Source organism: Condylostylus longicornis, unplaced genomic scaffold, assembly GCF_029603195.1.
Source record: "Condylostylus longicornis isolate FDR11 unplaced genomic scaffold, ASM2960319v2 ptg000010l, whole genome shotgun sequence".
Taxonomy (NCBI): domain Eukaryota; kingdom Metazoa; phylum Arthropoda; class Insecta; order Diptera; family Dolichopodidae; genus Condylostylus; species Condylostylus longicornis.
This window is the reverse complement of record NW_026577979.1, coordinates 2,882,172-2,904,234: the sequence shown is the minus strand read 5'-3', so window position 1 is coordinate 2,904,234 and position 22,063 is coordinate 2,882,172. Positions and strand designations below refer to the sequence as shown.

The window sequence follows — 22,063 nt, the reverse complement described above, 5'->3', positions numbered from 1 at the left end:
TTGTTTTTTAATTTATTAGTTTTCATTTGCTATATTTAATATTATGATTAATGGGTAGTGTCAATATTTAACAAAAGAAGTCACTCTAAAATAGCAAAAATTGATAAATGTACTAGAAAAATAAAAATGGAACCAACTCTAAAGGAAACAGATGAATCAAATAATTATGATAGCTCAGATTTATCAGGCACAGGAAAAGTTTATTTTTGGTTAATAATATGCAGCATAATGATGTTCACATTACCTTTTGCGGCGTTTTTTCTTGTAAAGCATTGGCTAGACGAATATTACCATATTGATGGTTTTGAGAATAATTGCTGGTCAACCTTGGCGGCTGTTGTTGTCGTAAATTTGATTATTGGTTTTTATGCTTACATAGCTTATCTTGAAGATAAAAATGATCATCCAAAAAATTCGAATAAGAAGGCACAATAAATAATATAAAATGTTAATTGATTTATTATAAAAATAAGACTGTTACTAAGATAATATTTGTACATGAGTTTCAAGGAAACAGCAATTAAAAAAGAAATATGCTTAAGAGTGTAATGTTTTTTATCAGTACTTTTTGTTTTTAGGGACTCGCTAATGCCTTTTTGATTTGGAAGACGGAATTATGAAACCAACACAATCCTTAAGATAATTTAAGTGATCGCAATTTCAGTTGGAGAAAATAAAAATGTACTCAGAACGCATTTTATTATCAAAATTTTTCTCAGCGGTTCAAAAACAATTATTGAAAATATTGATATTTTTTCGAAACATAAAAAATTTTTTTTTAGGTGTATGAAAAGAAAACTCATTTTCCTTCGGAATAAAATACTTTTATTTTTGGTAATATATTTTATGCGCTTCATACGCACTTTGAAAAGCTTTATCCTAATAAAGTTTTAAAAATGTTTGATTTATTTGTAATTTGAGGAAACAATGGCAGAAACAATTTCGAAAATTGCAATTGAAATTTTGAACTTCGATATGAATTACTTATGGAAGCTTTTATACATAATATGGAACTTCGATATGGATTACTTATTGAAGAAAAACCGCTTTTGTTCTGTATTTAGAACTTTTTCATTACCTTTTTAAAACAACAAAGTCAAAAAATGTACAAGTATACATAATATTTCAACACAAAACTAAATTTAAAACTTTTTATTAAATTCGTCATTAAAAATGCTAATATCCATTCTAACACTGTTGGTTAAAGATAGTTGTTAACGGCAAACTTTTCCTTTTATTCAATTTGTGACTATGTAATACATTTTTACCTCGACAAAACTTTATATTATTAAATATTTTATTTTTTTGTTTGCTGTGTATTTTTTACAAAATGTCAGCTCGTAAAGTAAAAATTAAAAGGGAAATTAAAATATTTCATGATGATAACGAATAGAGTAAAAATAATGAAAATAACAATTATGCTAAAAACAGTAGTAGTGTGAAGCATAAGTTCATGAAGAGGAAGAATGTGCAATATAGAAAATGGACGGATAAAGAGTTGCAAAACATAAAAAACCTTAATATTTTATTTGCATTCTCTAATTGTAAGATTGTAGAAAAATAAAATTGTAAATCTCTAAAAATAAAAACAACCTAATTTGTATGTATGTATGTTACAATATTATTAGCATGTGAACAGTTAAATTATAGCGTATCTAATTATTTTTACTTTTAAAGAAACCAACATATCAGATATATTATAACAGATTTTTGTGAGAAAATAATATAAATATTCAGTGGATTCTTGTAAAGTGGAAGATGAGACATTTAAAAAAAAGCTATAAAAAGTGTTTGAAATGGTTATAAACTACAGGAGGAGTTGAAGAAATCAAGGGATGCGCTATTGTTAATGGAGGTATTGTTATTCTATAATTCTCTTTTTAGACAAAATAAAAAAAATGTGCAATTACTTCAAGCAATTGCAGTCAATTTTTGGAAAAGAAGGTGAACTAAACGATTTTGTATTAGACAGCGGAGATACTAGAGATGCTGAGGATATATTAGATATCGACACTTCTCAAAATTTTGAATGTGACAATGAGGTATTTTTTATGAAAGATGTATCACAAATTCTAAGACAGAGAAAAAATTATCATCCAAAAAATTTTTTTAAAAGAAAATAGCCCTTAGCTTTGAGTGAGTTCGGATTATTTCAATCTGAACGAAACAGCAAAAGATGAAGATTCATCTCGAAAAAGAAAGATTAAAATATAATAAGTAGAATATATAAGAAAAAATTGAAACTGGAAGAACTAAAAATAAGGCAAGAGTTTGAACTAAAAGAACTTGAACTTAAACAACAGACCTGAACTTGAACAACTTGATCTGAAATACCTATATGAATCAAAATAAAAATGTGTAATTTTACAAAAATTGTATATTACGTATAGCATGCATTTATGAAATACTGTTACCTGCTGAAAAATGAAATATTTTTTTTTATAATAAAACCGTTTATTAAATTAGTTGACCTAATTTAAATTATTATTTAATTATTTTGTCTTTTTATTTTCCTTGTCCTATTTGAAATATCAATATCTACTATCGTTCCATCGTTTGCTTCAAAATCATGAAACCAACTGATTTTGCAACTGATTTCGTGGTTTGTATCAGAATTAAGCCGCATTTCAATTATTTTGAAATCAAAAACCGCTCTTTTAAAATTTATACGCAATGTTTTACTGTTACCCGCAATTTGCTGTTATAATTTTCTTATAGAATAGCCCATATAGATAATATTACTGCGTCGCAGTCAGTTAATAGACTAATCTTTATCGATCCCTTAATCAAAACATTTTTAATGATCTTTGAATGATAATGATAATCTTTGAATCAAAACATTTTTAATGAAACTACTACACAAAATTACAAAAATTTCCTTGAAAATTTTAAATTTTGCACTTATAAAATTTAAGTCTGTAAGCATTTAGTTTCTTTTTTTTAATAATGAAAAACAATAATTTCTTTAAGAATGTCTTTACTAAAAAAAGTGTTATTTTCCAAGAAGAATGAAATTTTCAAACAACAAAATTCCAAGTTTAAAAAAAAATATCAGTATCAAGAATTTAAAAGTTTACGGAAAAGCTATCAAATAAAATAAAACGTTTTTAAGATACCAAAATGGCAACACTGATTTTAAGAAGAAAAAAGTGTGTACATACATATTACTTGTTCTTCATCATAGAATTCCTTTGTTTGGTCTTTCCTTTTTTCTATTTTTATTAATTTTTTTTTATAATAGAAATTAAAATTTGATGCAAATTTTATCGAAGGTCAATTAATAGCTCTGAGTGAGAATGGGAAACATAAATTTTTCCTACCCAAAAATTTTATCTGACGATATTTAACTATTCTTGAATAGTTTGGACCAGTCAATGGAATTTTTAAAATTACGGGTCTCAAATACATATATTGGTGTTCAAAATACAATTTTTATATTTTTGAGCTTGTTTTTTAGTCGCTGAAATTAAAACTCAAATGGAAATTTGGTATAGTAATGAAGTGTGAAGTGCATGAAACAAGTAGACCTAATGAAATTTAGCTATATAGACTACATTTATGACAGTTCTTCGGAGCTGCTAACACACTCTTTTCTCATTTCACTCAGCTGTTTAAAAGTCATAGTGACAATAAATTGAACGTCATTGACTTTTTGACAATTAAAAAATTGTCATATTTTAATCTCAATGAAAAGAAATTTGAGGCGGTGTTGTGTTGATAACTCTTATTTCTAATTATTAGTTTCAAAGAAATATTGACTTCTTTTAATATTTATGAACGTTAAAATTTTAACAAAATTTTGTTAACTAACAATTATCCACATTGGAAATACTCTAAATACAAAAGGTAAAATTTCTTAAAAAATATTAATTATACATTTTTAATACATATAATTAATTTTATATTAATTAATTTATACTATAGGTTCCACAAATTTTTCACTAATCGATAGAATTCTTGTTTTGAAATGAATTTTCTTGGGTTTGGTCAATCTGCAGAAGTCGATGTTGCGTTTGATGGGGCTGAAAATAGAAAGTATGCGGAAATCAAAACTGAAGATGGAAAAAAGGAAAAATATTTATTATATTATGATGGAGAAAGCGTATCGGGTAAAGTTAACATTACTTTAAAGAAACCTGGAAGTAAACTGGAGCATCAAGGCATAAAAATTGAGCTTATTGGTCAAATTGAACTATTTTATGATAGAGGAAATCATTATGAATTTTTATCTCTTGTAAAAGAGCTTGCTAGACCAGGTGATTTAATTCAAAATACTAGTTATCCGTTTGATTTCCCAAACGTTGAAAAACCGTTCGAGGTATATGTGGGTTCAAATGTTCGTTTAAGGTATTTCCTTCGTGTAACTATTATACGTCGATTAAGTGATATTGTGAGAGAGGTTGATTTTGCGGTTCATACTCTTTGTAGTTATCCAGATATGAATAATCCTATTAAAATGGAAGTAGGTATTGAAGATTGTCTACATATTGAATTCGAATATAATAAATCGAAATATCATTTAAAAGACGTTATTGTTGGAAAGATATATTTTTTACTGGTCAGAATTAAAATAAAACACATGGAAATAGCTATAATTAAACGGGAGACAACTGGATCTGGACCAAATACTTTTACAGAAAATGAGACAATAGCGAAATATGAAATTATGGATGGAGCACCTGTTAAAGGCGAGAGTATACCAATTAGAGTATTTCTTGCTGGATATGATTTAACCCCAACTATGAGAGACATTAATAAAAAAATGTCCGTAAAATATTTTTTGAATTTAGTTCTTATGGATACTGAAGATCGACGTTATTTTAAGCAACAAGAAATTACACTTTGGAGAAAAGCAGAAAAAATTAGAAAATCTACAAATTATGCTGCAGCAAATGCTCATATACCAACGCATTTAGTAGGAGGTCCAGATAGTTCTGACCGCAATTTGTATAAAACTAATGCCGACTCCATTCCAAACGTTGAAGAAAATCCAAGTAAAGAGACAGAAGAACCTAAAATGGGTTTATTTACGAGGGAAAATTCAGACTTAGCAAATAAAGACCTTTTCCAAAACTATGAAAAAGGTAGTAGTGGAGAAATAAATAAACAAGATAAACAAGATAAACAAGATAAACAAGACAAACAAGATGACCTAAAAAGTGAAGAACCAAATACAGTTGGAACGCTAGAGAAAAATAATTCCGATGTTTTGGGAGAACCTCTTTCGACAGAAAAAGATTTAAAAGATAACGAAGAAAAATAAGTTTTATAGATTTTTGTTTACAGCATATATATGTAAATAACAAATAATATTTAGACCAGAAAAAGTTATAATTCAAGTATTACATTTTGTTGTAAAGGGTTTATTATTCTCTTAATAAAGTTTTTAAAATAAGAATCGATTTTATGATTTCAAATTTATAAAAATGAAATACTCTTAGTCATTATATTAACGTAAAATGAAAATTACGTTACGAATTTTAATCTAATTGCTTTAACTATTGATTTTTCGTTCTAATTTTTAATATTTTGGAACATGTTTTAGTAAAAATACTTTTATAAACAAAACAGGATTTTTAAAATTGTATATGTACATGTTATAAAATAAATTGTTAGTATTAACATTATTTACATACTATAATTTGCTATAACTACCTGATAATAGCTGCGTTTACATGATGACTCTTGCATCAATGATTGAAATACGTTTCATTCAACCTGCAAACAAATTAAATTTGTGTTTTTGTGCAAGAAAAGTATGTAAACGTTTATTACAACCATTTATGTAAACGTAGCTAATTACACTATCGTGTGTATATATACATCTCTAATCGATAATGCGAACTTGTTCTTCTCAAATTGTTTTTATTCTATTTATTGCTTTGGCTTTGTGCGAGGTAAGTTTTTACACTCGCAGTAGAATTCGTCATATTTTTTAATCGATTAAAGTATATTCGCTTTTGGAACTGAGCTATTTATTTCAAGTCTAAAATAGTTTTTCTATTGACAGTTTTATTAGTTCGTATTGTTTTAAAGTAGGTTTTTTAATCTTTGGATAAAATTGAATTTAGTCTTAGGATAATCAAAAAGTGCACATGTATATTTGTGAAAAGTTACATAATATGTTCATACATATAAAGTATCTCTATGATAAAAGAACTATAATATAATATATTTTAAGTGGAATACCCCTTCAATATTTTTCTAATTTATTTCATTCCTTTGAAATTATTGTCTTTACAAGATTTTAATAATATATTTTTATCAATAAATACTACATATGGTAAATTTATAATAAAAAATGTATATTTAAAGTACATGCTAAATAAGTATAGGTATATGACTAACATAATGGATAACATAAAATACAAATTTAAGACACATTTTATTCACTGACTAGATTAGCAATAAAAGGCTAGCAATAAAAAGAAATCAAAGAAAATTAAAGCATAATTTGGCAGTACTCTTTGACTTTCTATTTTCGTAGTTTAAGAAATTAAATGTCAAAAGTTACTTGCGTTAATGTTTTGTCAATAAAATTTCATATTGTGATTTGTCAGCTGTGTAGAAAAAAAATTACAATTAGAAATTTGTAGGCACATTTTGAAGGTAATTTTTTATTAAAAATTTTCCCTAAAAATGCTTTGATGGAAGTAAATTTCGCTTTAGTAATTTTTCAAATTTATTGAAAAAAACTTATATTATCGTAGTTTTATTTTACCATTACTTTATAAAGGGGTTATAGAAAAATCTAATTCTTATGTAATTAGATAGTCAAAATCATATAAAATTAAAATTTTATATTGCGTTCTTTTTAATACTAATTATATTAATTACGTTTCTTGATTTCAAGACAAAATGATTAGAACGCCGCTAATTCAAGCATTAAAGCTCCAATCTCCGGCGCGGTTAGCAAATTTAGCGGCATTGCAATTGCATACTTCCGCGAAACAATTTCAAACACCAGCCAAAGCACCGGAAAAAATAGAAGTTTTTGTTGATGACATCCCTGTGCACGTCGTTCCTGGAACAACTGTTTTGCAAGTAATTTTCGATCGAATTGTGTTATTTCTTGCGTAAATTTACATGTGATATATATATTTTTTATTATTTAAAAGGCTGCTGCAATGGTAGGGGTTGAAATTCCTCGTTTCTGTTATCATGAACGTTTAGCAGTCGCTGGAAATTGTCGTATGTGTTTAGTTGAAGTTGAAAAAAGTCCCAAACCTGTTGCTGCTTGCGCTATGCCAGTAATGAAAGGTTGGCGTATTAAAACAAATTCTGAAATGACAAGAAAAGCTAGGGAAGGAGTTATGGAATTCTTATTGATGAATCATCCGTTAGATTGTCCAATTTGTGATCAAGGAGGTGAATGTGATTTGCAAGATCAAGCTATGGCTTTTGGATCAGATAGATCAAGATTCACGGACATTAATCATACTGGAAAAAGGTTCACATACAGGAAAAAGAATTAAGAACGATTGTATTAATTTTTTTATATTGGTATAGAGCTGTTGAGGATAAAGATATAGGACCTCTTGTAAAAACAATAATGACTAGATGCATTCATTGTACCCGCTGCATACGATTTGCTTCTGAAGTAGCTGGGGTTGATGATTTCGGAACAACTGGACGTGGAAACGATATGCAGGTCGGCACTTATGTTGAAAAGCTTCTATTAACAGAATTATCCGGAAATATTATAGATTTGTGCCCAGTTGGAGCTCTTACTAATAAACCATATAGGTAAATAGAAAAAAATAAAAAAAATAATGAATTCTAAATTGTAATAAAATTGGCAGCTTTGTTGCTCGTCCATGGGAAATTCGCAAAGTAGAGTCGATTGATGTTTTGGATGCTATAGGAAGTAATATAGTAGTTAGCACGCGTACTGGAGAAGTTTTAAGAATTTTGCCTCGTGAAAACGAAGAAATAAATGAAGAATGGCTCGCGGATAAATCTAGATTTGCATGCGACGGACTTAAACGACAGCGCTTAGTTGCTCCAATGGTTCGTCTACCAAGTGGCGAATTTCAGGCAGTAGAATGGGAGGGAGCACTTATTTCTGTTGCGAAAGCAGTAAATAAGGCTGGCGATTCTGTTGGAGTAGTCGCTGGTCAACTGGCTGACGTTGAAGCTATGGTAGCACTTAAAGATTTAATTAACAAGCTTGGTTCAGAATTATGCTGCACTGAACACAAAATTTCTCAGGATTGTGGTGGAAGTGATTTAAGAGTTAATTACATTGCAAATTCTTCAATTGCCGGTAAGTTTTTTTTATATTCTATCTAAATTTTTTCAAAATTTTGCATTTTTGAATATCCATTAAGGTTTGGAAGAGGCAGATGCGGTATTGCTTGTTGGAACCAACCCAAGATATGAAGCACCACTATTAAATACAAGATTGCGTAAAGGCTATGTACATAATGAGGCAAATATCGCTCTTATTGGTCCTAAAATTGATTTATCATATAAATATGAGGTACCTTGTATAGCCCTTATCATTGCCATGTCATAAAACGATTTTTTATAATATTAACTTTAGCATCTTGGTGACGATTCTTCATTGATATCTGAAATTGCAAGTGGTAATCATCCTTTCTCAAAGGCATTGAATTCTGCCAAGAAACCGGCTATTATTGTCGGTGCAGATATCTTAGAACGCCCAGATGGAAATGGTATTCAAAACACTTTGCAAAAATATGCTGCTACTTTACAGAAACCGGTAATTCGTTTTGATTTCAAACTGTTTTCGAGAAATTTTAATTATTACATACATATATTTAAATCGGTTTTGATACATAGTTAAATTGCTAAGAAAGAAAAGCAAACTGATCTTTGAAAATTTGTTATATTTTTTTTTTTATAAGAATTGGAATCCCTACAATGTGCTCCAACGAAATGCTGGGCAAACTGGTGCATTAGATATTGGTTATAAAGCAGGAGTAGATGACATAATAGCTAAGAAACCTAAGGTAGTTTTCTTATTAGGAGCGGATGATGAAGTCATAAATCGAGAAAAACTTGGTGATAGTTTTATTGTTTACATTGGCCACCACGGTGATAGGGGGGCAACATTAGCAAATGTAATTTTACCAGGAGCAGCGTATACTGAAAAACAAGCCACATATGTTAACACAGAAGGTAGAGCTCAGCAAACACAAGTTGCTGTTACTCCACCAGGTTTAGCTAGAGAAGACTGGAAAATTGTGAGAGCTTTGTCAGAAGTTACAGGTATATTTGTTATAAGATTTTGTTTTTGAAATATCTTTACGAAATGTATATAAAAATTATTTTGCTGTTTTCAATTTAAGGTACTCCCTTGCCATATGATACTTTGGACGAAATAAGAAACCGCATGGAAGATATTGCACCCCATTTGGTACACTATGGAAAATTAGAGTCTAATGAAACAAGTCAAATGGCTTTGCAAAGCGTCCTTAAATCAGTAACTTCTTAATATTAGCTTAACAAATTAAGATAGTGCAATAAAATTATTTTAGGGAAGTGGAAGAATTGAGAGTCCAAAGATTGGAGTTAAGCAAACTGAATTGACAGAATATTTTATGACCGATTCAATTTCCCGTGCATCTCCTACAATGGCAAAATGTATTACAGCAATTAAAAAGGAGCAACAAAAAAAGGCAGCGGCAGCAGCCGCTATATAAGTGAATTTTGATTAATTTGTATAATAGGTCTACATGTTAAAGTAATTGTTATTAGTGCATATAAATTCAAATTAAACTAAACAGAAATTCAAATAACTTAGAAAAATTGCTATGCATATATGTATACATACATTATTCTTTTTTTTGGTACGGAATTTCGTCTTATAAGTGGAATCAAAATTTTAGAAATTGAAAATTGATTGAAAACAATCTTTATTGATTGACAAAAAGCAAGAAATAAAATTGAAAATAAATTCCTTTTCTTCTTATTTTTATTTTCATTTATTTTAACATCACATTTCTGACAAATAATTTATATAAACACTACAAAACTAAAGTAAGTACATACTTATACATTAAAGCCCATATCACGCATGCATTTCTTATGAGCCTCAATTTCTGTTGAACAGTTTGCCTCTCCACGTTCCATTATACTAAAAAAAATAAACTTGTTTAATTTATGATTCAAAAATAAAAATGTTTTAGCAATGTTGAAGTATTGTCGATGTTTAAGATATTTTGATAAACTTTGGAAAACCATAATCTTTCGGTTTATCAAAATATACAATCGGCAAAATGTTTTTATACATGCGTATTCATTTTCGTACCTACATAATGTACTATGTATACAAATATGTAATTTGTACCATACATTATTATAATATCATTAATTATTGATATTTCTACTATCACTACTATCATCTGACTGGTTTTCAAAATTGCAAGTAGGATTTTACGTATGCCAACAACGTAATAGAATTACATAGTTCTAAACCGTGCATATGATATAATTTTTTGTTTTTTTTTTATTGAACAAAAGAAAGGATAATTTTTCTGTTACCTGTGACCACGACTGGTGAAAGGATTAGCAATTATGTGTAATACAAAATCAAAAAGAAAAGTGATAATGTATTTTAAAAATTTACAAAAGAAGAAATGAATACATACATAGGTACATGTATTGAAAATTGTACAAATGTCGCAGTTATATTCCATTAATATTATAATTATGTACGATTCTACGAAAAGAATAAGACTTACTACAAAATGATCGCGGGAGGAATACATATATACATATTATGCTTATATGAAATATGACATTATACTTCGGTAGGTATAATGTTATATAATTTTTGCAGATGCAATTTTTCGAGTAAAACTTATTAAAAACATTGATTTCTTACCATTGATCCCTAACTTTTTTAGTTTCCGGACAAGCACAGCAGGCTTTGCACTTTTTTTTCTCACCTTCTTTTTGTGGTACTACAACGGGATTTGCAATAGCTGGAGATTTTACACCTTCTACAGCTTCTTTGGTTGCAGCATTCCCCATTTTTCTAAAATTGCCAGAATAAAATATATAGAAACTTAAAGTAAAATTCAACCTACAAAAATCGACTTTTATTACTATTAGCTTGCTCAAAATTAGCTAATTCGCTTTAAATTTGTCTTAAAAATTGAAATTATATTTCGCAAAGAAAAAAAGAAAACCAATGAATTTTTGATTGCAATATTTCAATGTCAAAAAACATTCAAACCCAAAACAAAAAAAGCAAGCACATGTCAGATGATATAATAATATCAAAATTGATATGAATTTAACACTGTTGCTGCCGCACGCTACTTTTTTCAAATATGTAGATATAAAAATCATAAATTTATTTTCGACAACTTAAGAAAGAATTTAAACAACTTAACAAAAATTTAACGTTACTAAATTCACTAAGGGTTTAATTTCCATTAAAAGTTAGAAAAGTTGTGAAATACTTTTAATAAATAAATCGCTTTTCTATATGGTAATCTATAAGGTATTTTTATCTAAAAGTAAATTTGACCACCAAAAGCCATTTTTATTTCGATCTGATTAGATTACGATCAATCAAAAAAGTATGTATTTTACTCTAAAATATTTGCTTGCACTTTTCTTATTAATACTTTTAACTAATTCCATTAATTACACAATTGCACTGAACGTTTCTCTATAAGTTCTCAATCTTATAGCTCTAAAATCTAAATCGAATCTGAGCGTGAACTTGATTGAAAAAGGAAAAAATGACAAAGGAAAATATAATGTTCTGTACTTGAATTACTTATTTTGATTTCGTCTTTAAAGTATTCATCGCTGTAGCCTATGGTTGAATCTGATATGGCGGCATGAATAAAAAATGAAACGCTGCAATGATAATTTATCTTTTATTCTCACGTCCCATCACTAACTTATAAAAATTGTTTGTACATAAATTGTATGACTTTTCGTTTTATGTTTTTTAAACTTTTTTGTATTTTGGAATTTTGGATAATCACAGAAACGTCAAGCTGTCAAGTTTGCTACAGATAGAGAGTTCAAGAGTTAAGAATAAGAAAGCTTATTGAATAAAAAGAAGTTTAAAATATTATATCTAATAAAAGTAGTTAATATTACTAAAAGTTCGGAATTAATAATTAAAGTGAGTATAAAGTAGATTTATTGTACACCAAAATTAATTTTTAAATTAAAAAAAAAAATAAAACATTTAAATCAAAAAAAGTCTAAAATTGTACCAGACTATTACACTAACCTCATTTTTCAAAAATGCGTTATTATATTCCAAAAATTAGAGCAATTTCACGTATGCGTGCCTATATTTCCTTTGTTTTTTACATTTTAAAGATATTTTCTTTGTTTTATTAAAGTTATTCGTATATGGAAGGTCAAACGAATTTAGTGTTAAGGTATGATACTTGCAATTTTTGGTTGACCTTAATCATTGTGACAATTCAATGAAATCAAAGAAAAAAGTCATATGTATGTAATAAAAACTGAATTAGGTCAATGGTTGTTTTTTTTATATTTTCATGCGTTTTATGCAAATTGAGTTAATTGTTTCAATTTATATTTCCAGAAATTTTAGACTGCTTAAAATGGTAAAAAAGAAAAGACAAAGTGATCCTCAAAATAAAGATGAATACAGCACAGATTCTGATGACAAACCAACAAATAACAGTAACAGTCCTATAGATTCTCCTGGGGGAGTAGTAGTAGAATGTCAGCACGTTAAAAGATCGCTTGATTTGCAGAAACTTAGGAAGCTGTATAAAACAACTCCCCTCGATATGAATAATTGTGGCGAATGTCTCAAAAAATCACCACAGAACACAGAAGGTAAGTTTTTTTAAAGTTATTCACAGTTTAAATTTATTCATAGTTTAAAAATATTCATAGTTTAATTTTAACCGAAAATACTGTGTATTAGTCAATTGAGCTAGTTCAATACTCAATAACTAAAGTATTTAACACAAGTTTTAATATATATTCATATATAATTGCAGAAATTAATGGAAAATTTAGCGAAGATATGTTTGAATTCGATAGGACTTTGTGGTTGTGTCTTAAATGTGGAACACACTTGTGCGGGCGTGCTAAAAATCAGCATGCTTTAGAGCATTTTGAAACTCCCCGTTCTGATTCACATGCTCTAGTTATTAATACGACTACATTTAGCTTATGGTGTTATGCATGTGACGAAGAAGTCAATTGTACTACAAAAAAGCAACTTTCGGAAACGGTTGATTTTGTTAAAAAACTAACACAAAGACAACAAGCTATTGTGCCGCAAATTATAACTCCGACTGAGGGACAAACTATCGATGGTAAATTTTAAATTTTGTGAAATGAATTATCAGTAACATTTTTATTTTATATGAAACAGATTCAGGTTTAACAGATCACTTGAAATTAAAACTTAATTCGAATAATAGTGTAAATAATAGCTCATCACCAAACTCAACACCTATACCAGGAATGGCTAGAAGAATTCAAACAACGACAATGCAAGGCTCATCAATTTCTACGTTTCCAATTGATACTTTACCCCGCGTTAGAGGACTTTCTAATTTAGGAAACACCTGCTTTTTTAATGCTGTTTTGCAATGTTTGGCTCAAACACCATTTTTGTTAGAAGTTTTGCATGAATCTTCTGAAGCTGGTGAAAGGTTAGTTTATTTAATTTTTTGTGTTTTTCATTCTTAACGTTCTTTTCATTAAGGTTTACTCTTCCCGGTGGTGAGTTTAAATTTAAAGATGGAGAAACAAAAATTTTACCAGCCATTGAAGGAGTTCTGAGTGAGTGGGGCGAATTAACTTCATCTTTAGCTGATGCTTTAGAGCAATTACAATCTGGTGGTATGAAGTATAATAAATTTTTATGTCTATAAATTTTTATACCCAACTAAATTAATGTAACAGGTAGCGTTTTTAATCCATCAAAATTATTCAATAAGTTAACAACAAAATGCCCTCAATTCCGGGGGGGTGATCAACATGATTCTCATGAATTACTACGTCATTTATTAGAACGCGTCAGGTAAAAAAATTAAGTGAATTCTATATGAATTACAAATTTTTCTAAAAATACTTTGTTAGGTCCGAAGATTTGAAGCGATATCAGAAAGTTATATTGAATGAGCTGGGCTATAATTCCCAAATAACACCTGGAGATGACATGAAACAAAAATGCAAAATTTATGGACAACAAGCTCAAGATCGCATTTTACGCCCGGAGCAAGTTTTTAGAGGTTTTTTAGTTTCAACATTAACTTGTCAAGATTGCTTCTATACATCTTCGAGGCATGAAAGTTTCCTCGATATGTCATTGCCTGTCAGCGTGGAGAAGCCACCACCTCCAATCAGACGTAGAACTAGTCCTGAAACGTCTCCCAATTCCACTACGCTATCAAAGCATCAATTAAAGAAAGAAAAAGAAAAAGAAAGAAAGGCAAAGCGGGCAGCAAAACATCATAATAAAAAACTGAATTATATACCAATTGGTCCAATTGGAGATAACATGGACGATTCCATAGATACCAATAATACTTCATTAAATAATAAAGAAATTGAGAATTCAAGATCTTCTGATTCATCATCATCAGAGCAATCTGATGCCGATATTGAAGACAATTTGATAGACGACATTCCGAAAAATGGACAGTCGTTGCTACATCTGCAGAAGGCTTGCGATACAAACGGAAATAGTGAAACACCTAATAGTCCCGAGAAACGTGGAGATTCTCCAGAGAATCCTAACAAAGATTCTAATGATGATGAGAATGGTAAGATTAAATCTATCAGAATATTAAATTACATCATTACAATAAATTTATGGGTGTGAAAACTGTATTTGATTTTAAATATTTAATAAATTGTAGATTCTGGTATTGCTACAAGTCCTGCTAATCCAACAACTTCTATGGACTTAATTTCTTCTGCCAATACATCATTGACACGATCCAGAGGTGGTTCTACTGAATTAAACAATTCCATGGAATGTAACGGTTCTAGTAATTTAATTTTAAATTTGGGAATTAATAAAAATGCTAGTTTAGTTAGAAATCGTTCTTTAGAGTTAAACCAAAAAGAAAATCTTGAACGAAATTTAGAAAAATTAAATTTATCAGATGATGATATTCCTAACGATGCAAAAGATAATAAAAATATTTTAGATATTAAGAAAAAGAAAGCAAAGCAGAAACGTATACGTACTCAAAGTTATTCTGATTGGAATACGACCATCGCACCTCGTTATCAATGCGATGCAGGGGAATGTTCTATTCAATCATGTCTAAATAATTTTACAGCAGTGGAGCTAATGACTGGAAACAATAAGGTCGGGTGCGATGCTTGTACAAAACGTATTAATGGAGAAGGCGAAAATGTTAAATCTATTTACACGAACGCTACAAAGCAATTTTTAATTTCAAGTCCACCAGCAGTGTTAATACTACATTTAAAACGATTCCAGGTTGGTCAACGTTGCCTATTTAGTAAGTTGACCAGACCTGTATCATTTCCAGTGGTTTTAGATATTGCACCTTTTTGCGGATCTAAGGTGAAAAATTTACCAAATATAGACAGAAAACAAAAGAAATTACTTTATGCATTGTATGGAATTGTTGAACATTCGGGTAGCATGTATGGTGGACATTATACAGCGTATGTTAAAGTCAGACCAAAATTATCTAAATCAGATAAACGCTGGAAATTTATGCCACAAGGTAGCAAAGCTGAATTAGATCAAACAGATGAGCAAAAAGCTAAATTAGATGAATTGCTAGCGAAAGAGAAAGCTAGGGAACAGCGAATGAAATCAAATGATAGCGACGATTTTACATCAAGTAATACCTCTTCAGATTCAGATGATAGAATCCGTGGGAATGAAGTTTCAGATGTATCGAAGCCTTTAGTTGACCTCAGTGATACTACTGAATGTGAAGGTGCCGTTGGTGGTGCTTTATCTAATAATACTGAAGAACAAATTAATATTGAGGCACCTCCAGGCAAATGGTATTATGTTTCTGATAGTCGAGTACAAGAAGTTTTGGAAAGTGCTGTTTTGAAGGCGCAAGCATATTTATTGTTTTATGAAAGGATCTATTAGTTTATCCTCTATGTATTTTCTTATCTTCGTTTATTCTTAAATGAAATAATTTTTGGGGCTTTCCTTTAAATATACGCGTTTAAAAAATGCGAAAATTTATTAAAACTATAGTAAAAAATATCTGCTTTTAGTATCAAGTTTTCCTTTTATTGTATATTTCTAATAGAAAATTATTCCAAAATGTTCATAATAAATTTTCGTTCTACATTTTTTTTAATAAAGTCAAATATAATACAGAAGTTAAAAAAATTAGAAATCGCTTTTGTATAATCTTTAAATAAAGTCGATTTAAGAAAAAAACTTTCATTTATTTTTGAATTGAAAAAACGTAAAAAATTCAAATTTTGCGTTAAAATAAAACCTATGCAATTATTTTATCCATTTATATTTCCTAGATATTAAGATAACAAAAATTTAAATGTAAACACATTAAATACAATGTTAGTTTAACTATTTCTATCCACAATTTACAAGATAAATATTTTTTTTAAAAACAATACTATATTTAAAAGTAATATATTATCAAATATTCCCATAGGTTGAAAAAAATCATAAGAGTGGAAACAACTTTTTTAATTAAAAACTTATGCTTACATGCATTTATCCTTTTTATTTTATTCTTTTTGAATTTTGTTGGGAATCCATGATTATAAATAATTCGATTTTAAATTTTCTCAAAACAATTAAAAATTGAAAAATAAATAAATAAAACACAAGTCACGAGATTAAATTATTAACGTATTGCATTTTATTATGAATTTTATTTTATGATAAATATTTAAAAATTTCTAGATATATTTTATGACAAGATGGAAGTTTATTGAATACATACTTTTGGTGTCTTTAATTATTAATGTAATATGTATTAAGAAATATTGAAAAAACTGAAACGGCTAAGTGAACATTTTATGAAACTAATTTATACTACATTAATTTTATATACATATGTATAATTTCTACAGTGTTAGTTAATTTAATTAATGTCTTTGTTTTTAAATTATAATTAGTTTTGAAAGGTATAATAAATATGTATATATATATATATATGTATTATGTAATTGTAAAATTTGGTTAATAGTTTATTATCATCCTTAAATCGTGCTTAACTTGTGATAAAAGATGTGATTTTCTTATGATTATTTTCCTATTCTTTAAAATTCTAAATCATAAAATTCATAGGAACTAATGAATTTAATATGTCAAAATTAAATAGATTAACCTAAGTTTGTGATTGTGATCTAAATTAATTTGTTATTATTGGTGAAAAAGAATGAAAAAAATTTGCATTAATACACTTGTGCAGAATTTTTACTTTGATAAAATGTGCTTGGTTTTACATGATTCTGAAATTTTGGTTTATGTATAATAATAACAAAAAAGAACAATCATATAAATTATAAACTCTTAGTATTTAAGCATTTTTTTTTTTAAATAGCATTTTTTTATACATTATTCAAGCGTGTAAATTTTAATTTTATTAATTAATTAAATCTTTTGATTTTGTGTTTTCGATGTTTCCACTCACCATATTAAATTAAATTTACCAATATTTCTATAATATAATATAAAAAAAAGCGAAAATTCCAAATTTTCTACATTTTTAAGCCGTTGTTTTGCATTACATAATTTCCTTGTATTTAAAACAAGAATAAATTCGAAAATGATTTATTTTCTCTTGCAATTTAAAATAAAAATAAAATAAAAAATAAAAAACTAATAACTTTTAACGAAATTTAATTTTTAAGATTAAATATTCAACTGTTTATAATTTTAAAAAGTGTTATTTTGAGGGTTATTAAAAACAATAAAAACGAAAAAAAAAAAAAATAATATTAGAAAAAATACATAAATTACATTTAAATTATAACTACATAAGATGTAAAATAATTATATTGAAAATAAATATATTAGAAATACATTATTGTCTTTTTTATTTTGATATTTCAATATGAATTTTATATTATTTTTATATTCATACATAGTACGCTTAACAAATTATGAGCGGGCGGCCTAGTATGGGCAACAATGTTGCGTAGCGGGCGAATATACAATGTATACATCCGGATAATTTATTTTAAAATTATTATAAGACCTTTGTGTATAAAAAAATAAACTAAAGTGGACGATCAAATATTTTATCAATCAGTCCCATCAAACAAATTGAAACATTGTAACAAATTGGTTGAGGTGACAATCACACAAGCGGGTACTAGTACCCGATCCGCTCATAATGTGTTAATATTGTTATAATATAATTCAAAATGCCAATAGAATTTTTATATATTTTAGTATTCTAGACTTTTAAAAGTAGAAGTAAATACATTGAAATATAATTTGTCCTAAACCATGGGTTCATATTATATACAATTTGTCTGATTTGCTCTGAGGGATTCGCTTTAATAATACTTTATAAGATCAGGTTGGGAAAAATTTAAGTCCTAAATCTGAAAATTTCACCAATAGCTATATAATAAAAATGTAAAAACAAAAGTTTTAAAAAAAATTTAATTTTTATTTACAATAATATTGTGTACATATGCACACATATTTTTAATATAAATGCCATACATATTTTTAATATTACATTTTCTATATAAAATTATTATTTAAGTCTTCTTTCAAATTACAATATATAGTACTTCTTATATTGTAATATTTAATTAATTTTAATATCTTACGTCAATCTTTATAATTATTTTATTCTATTAACTATTAATAATCTTAATAATTTTAATTTCAAATATTTATATAATATTTTTATTTTATACTTAAATATTAAATTTGAATAATTAATTAATAAACATAATATTAAACAATTATTTTAAAGCACAAACACACAAATTTTACGTTCATCATATACTCTTATTTAATTTTTATGTTTTTATTAATTTTTTTTTTAAATTACATATTTTATTTTATTTTAATAAATATTATTATTTAAAGCTTTATAACACTTAAAATATAAAAATTAAAATTGAAATATAAAAATTAGTTTTTATTTTTCTTAAAAATTTTTTTTTTTTTGCAAAAATTTAATTTTTACAGTATAGTATGACGGGTTTTATAGATTAAAATTATTTGAATTTATTTACATAAATATTATAAATATTATTTTAATTAATAAACTTGGACACAATTAGATATAAAAATTGAATCTCCGAAATTATGAAACTATTAAGAACATTGTTAAATTTTTGGAATTGTTTTTCTATTATTTGTTTTTTTTTTTTTATTTACTTTAAAATTTTCTAAAGATTATCCAATATCAAGAGTCTCTTGATTCATTTAGAATTTCAAATTGTATTTCTTTTGTAGAACAGGATGTAGAGGAAAAAGTAAAATATTTATTTCGCATGAGAAAATCTTGAAATTTTTTAAACAAATCAATAATTCGGTATAGTTTTCAAAACAGTTGTAATTATCGATATTCTGTTCGAGTTTAATTTAACAAGAAATTCATTTTTATAAGTAAAAATTTTATATTTTTTAATGTTAGAATAAGTAACAAATAATATTACTTATTCTGCAACAATAATTGTTACTAAATGAAAGTTTAAATGAAAAACATGTTGATTTAAATTCAGTTTTAACATTTCTACGTTCTTATACTTAATATTCTACGAATACTTTAAAATTAATTCAATGTTTAATATGTAAATATATATTATTATATATAACTGTATATATATTACAAAAAAATATAATTATAAAAACCTAAAGGAATTTTTTTTAATTTAAAAAAAAAAATAAAAAACAAAATTATTAAAAAAAAAAAAAAAACCTAAAATTTCGTTAATTGCTATACTCTTGAATGACTATTATAAACTGGAACATTATGAAAATTAATGCCACTATACAATGGTGTCACATGTTTATTATTTGACATTTTTTTATTTGGTATTGTCATACCAGATTTCGTCGATGTAGATGAAATTGTTGGTGTTGTTGCTGTTACTATACGACTTCTATAAGATTCACATGTTTTACGTGACCATACCCACATTCCAGTTAAAGTACCACCAGTTAATTGAAAAAATAATTTTAAATATGTTGGTATTGCAGATGATTTTTTAGGTTGCTCACATGTTTCAATTGATATACACGGTGATATACGAACATCTAATCTTTCAAAAAATGTTAATAAAATTGCAATTACAGTTGGAATAAAGAATACTAAACTAAAAATTAATACACGTTTTCGAATTTGAGAAAATCTAAATTGATTATTTGTTAATGCTGGTGTTCTTATTTCTTCTTGTAAATTTTGAAGTGATCTAGATGCTCTCATTGTAAATGTTGCACCAAAAATAAGTAATATAATAGCTGGTATTTCAACAAAACCTGGTGCCGTACACATACCAGTTAATTCATTTGATTTAACAGCACCCCAAAGTAATGCACCAATTGGTGGTCCTAATGGTGTTACCCATGCTAAAACATGAAATAGACCAGATTTTTTTTCTAAAGCTTCACTAGACCATTTTTTATTAGATGACAAATAAAAACATAATGCAAATATTAACCACCATGATGCAGCACATAACATTAAATAACTTGTTGTTATATATGATGCTAAACATGGTGGAGCTATAGTACATCCAACTGTTATTGTTATTTCATCGTTTGCATTATCAATAAATTTCTCTTTGATCGGATTATGAAAAACGATACGTTCTAAATATGAAACACTTAGTAAATTATAACAAAGACATAAAAATAGAACTGGTCGTTCAGGATATCCGAAACGTGTTGGTTCCGCCCAAAATGTTACCAATGAAAATAAAGTTAATATAAAACAAACTGCTGATAATGATAATATTAAGGCTTGAGTAATTTTTTTTTGTTGTGAATTATAAATGGCATCCGTATTACATTGTGGAATACAATCACGATCATAAGCAGTAAAATTAACAGGACAAATAATTTTTAATCCTAAACTATTATCAATATTAATACCACCGGTATGATGTGAATGATGATGATGATGATGATGACTATGATGTGTACCACTAATTATACCATTTGCAGTAACTTTCCATGGTAACCATGATGGCCAAAATTTTCCATTATTTGGATTCTTATCAATTTTAATTTCTTCATCTGGTATTTGCATACATAATTCTTGTTTTTCTGGTTGTGGTAAAATTTCACAATTTAAAAAATCTGGCCATAAATGATTTAATAAAGGTTCAGTAGCACAATCTTTCTTCACTTTTTCACATAATGAACGACATGCTGTCACCGGTCTTGGTACATCAGGTGAACATAATGGAAAAATTGAAGAACATATAAGAAAACGAATATGTTTGGAGCATGTTGATTCCAATAATGGTAAAAATTTTGTTAGCTGCAAGAAAAACATAAAAAAAAAACATTATGAATTAGGTTTTTTAAAATTTGACAGAGATATAAAAGGTGTAAAAAATGAGAAATATTAATTCATTTTTCACTTTCTGAATATTCTACAATGATTTTTTTTTTTGGAAAATTAATGTATTCCAGTATAATAATGTATTGTAAAGCTTAATATGTTAAAAAAAAAAATATGGTGGAATAATAGAATTAAAAAGAAGTTAGAAGAAAGCCTAATGAACCTTAGATTTTTTTCTATATCTATTGAACAAACCACAAATGTTGCAAGATTAGGTACAAGAGAGGAAATCATATAACAACAGGTATTGTTAGAAAATAACCAAAAAGTTAAAAGTGTAAAAAAAGAAAAACAATATCTTTCAGGAACAGAAAATTAACTGAAATTGGTGTTCTGAAAGAAAAGAATGTAACAAAAAGCTTTTCTTCAGTTTTTTTTTACTATATACACGCAGTACAATAATTAACGCTTTTTAAATGTCAGATGATGAGATTTTACGAATCAGAGAGAAAAAAAAATGATTGATCTAGCGTACACTTAAAAAATTTTTTTTTAGTCGGTTTTCTTTCATTATAGAAAATATTTAATTCTAATAATGAAAGTGAAATATC

The 22,063-nt window shown here is 27.2% G+C and overlaps 5 protein-coding genes across 6 annotated transcripts in view; 3 read left to right on the top strand and 2 right to left on the bottom strand.

Annotated features, from left to right (window-relative positions):
• The first annotated feature begins 3,699 nt into the window (after positions 1-3,699).
• LOC129619014 (vacuolar protein sorting-associated protein 26B-like) lies at positions 3,700-5,390 on the top strand. The gene is made up of 2 exons (XM_055534058.1): positions 3,700-3,846; positions 3,925-5,390. The coding sequence occupies exon 2, from the start codon at positions 3,968-3,970 to the stop codon at positions 5,261-5,263; it is 1,296 nt and encodes a 431-aa protein (XP_055390033.1). The 5' UTR covers positions 3,700-3,846; positions 3,925-3,967; the 3' UTR covers positions 5,264-5,390.
• A 1,094-nt stretch (positions 5,391-6,484) lies between these two features.
• Positions 6,485-9,922, top strand: LOC129618718 (NADH-ubiquinone oxidoreductase 75 kDa subunit, mitochondrial). The gene is made up of 10 exons (XM_055533664.1): positions 6,485-6,609; positions 6,854-7,044; positions 7,119-7,450; positions 7,510-7,746; positions 7,803-8,266; positions 8,331-8,482; positions 8,546-8,725; positions 8,871-9,234; positions 9,315-9,448; positions 9,504-9,922. Exons 2-10 carry the CDS (start codon positions 6,859-6,861, stop codon positions 9,666-9,668), a joined length of 2,214 nt encoding a protein of 737 aa, XP_055389639.1. The 5' UTR covers positions 6,485-6,609; positions 6,854-6,858; the 3' UTR covers positions 9,669-9,922.
• LOC129618719 (cytochrome c oxidase copper chaperone) lies at positions 9,907-11,192 on the bottom strand. The gene is made up of 3 exons (XM_055533665.1): positions 11,058-11,192; positions 10,853-11,005; positions 9,907-10,102 (listed from the first exon to the last, which is right to left on the bottom strand). Exons 2-3 carry the CDS (start codon positions 10,999-11,001, stop codon positions 10,018-10,020), a joined length of 234 nt encoding a protein of 77 aa, XP_055389640.1. The 5' UTR covers positions 11,002-11,005; positions 11,058-11,192; the 3' UTR covers positions 9,907-10,017.
• A 794-nt stretch (positions 11,193-11,986) lies between these two features.
• On the top strand, positions 11,987-16,455 carry LOC129619176 (ubiquitin carboxyl-terminal hydrolase 45). The gene is made up of 8 exons (XM_055534299.1): positions 11,987-12,115; positions 12,551-12,810; positions 12,978-13,298; positions 13,358-13,640; positions 13,694-13,830; positions 13,894-14,011; positions 14,071-14,756; positions 14,853-16,455. Exons 2-8 carry the CDS (start codon positions 12,570-12,572, stop codon positions 16,079-16,081), a joined length of 3,015 nt encoding a protein of 1,004 aa, XP_055390274.1. The 5' UTR covers positions 11,987-12,115; positions 12,551-12,569; the 3' UTR covers positions 16,082-16,455.
• A 3,425-nt stretch (positions 16,456-19,880) lies between these two features.
• LOC129618893 (frizzled-3) overlaps positions 19,881-22,063 on the bottom strand; it is a 68,135-nt gene continuing 65,952 nt past the window's right edge. For both annotated transcript variants that reach the window (XM_055533920.1, XM_055533921.1), the window contains exon 2: positions 19,881-21,428. In XM_055533920.1, coding sequence (XP_055389895.1) covers positions 19,881-21,428 — 1,548 coding nt within the window. The remainder of the gene's footprint in view (positions 21,429-22,063) is intronic.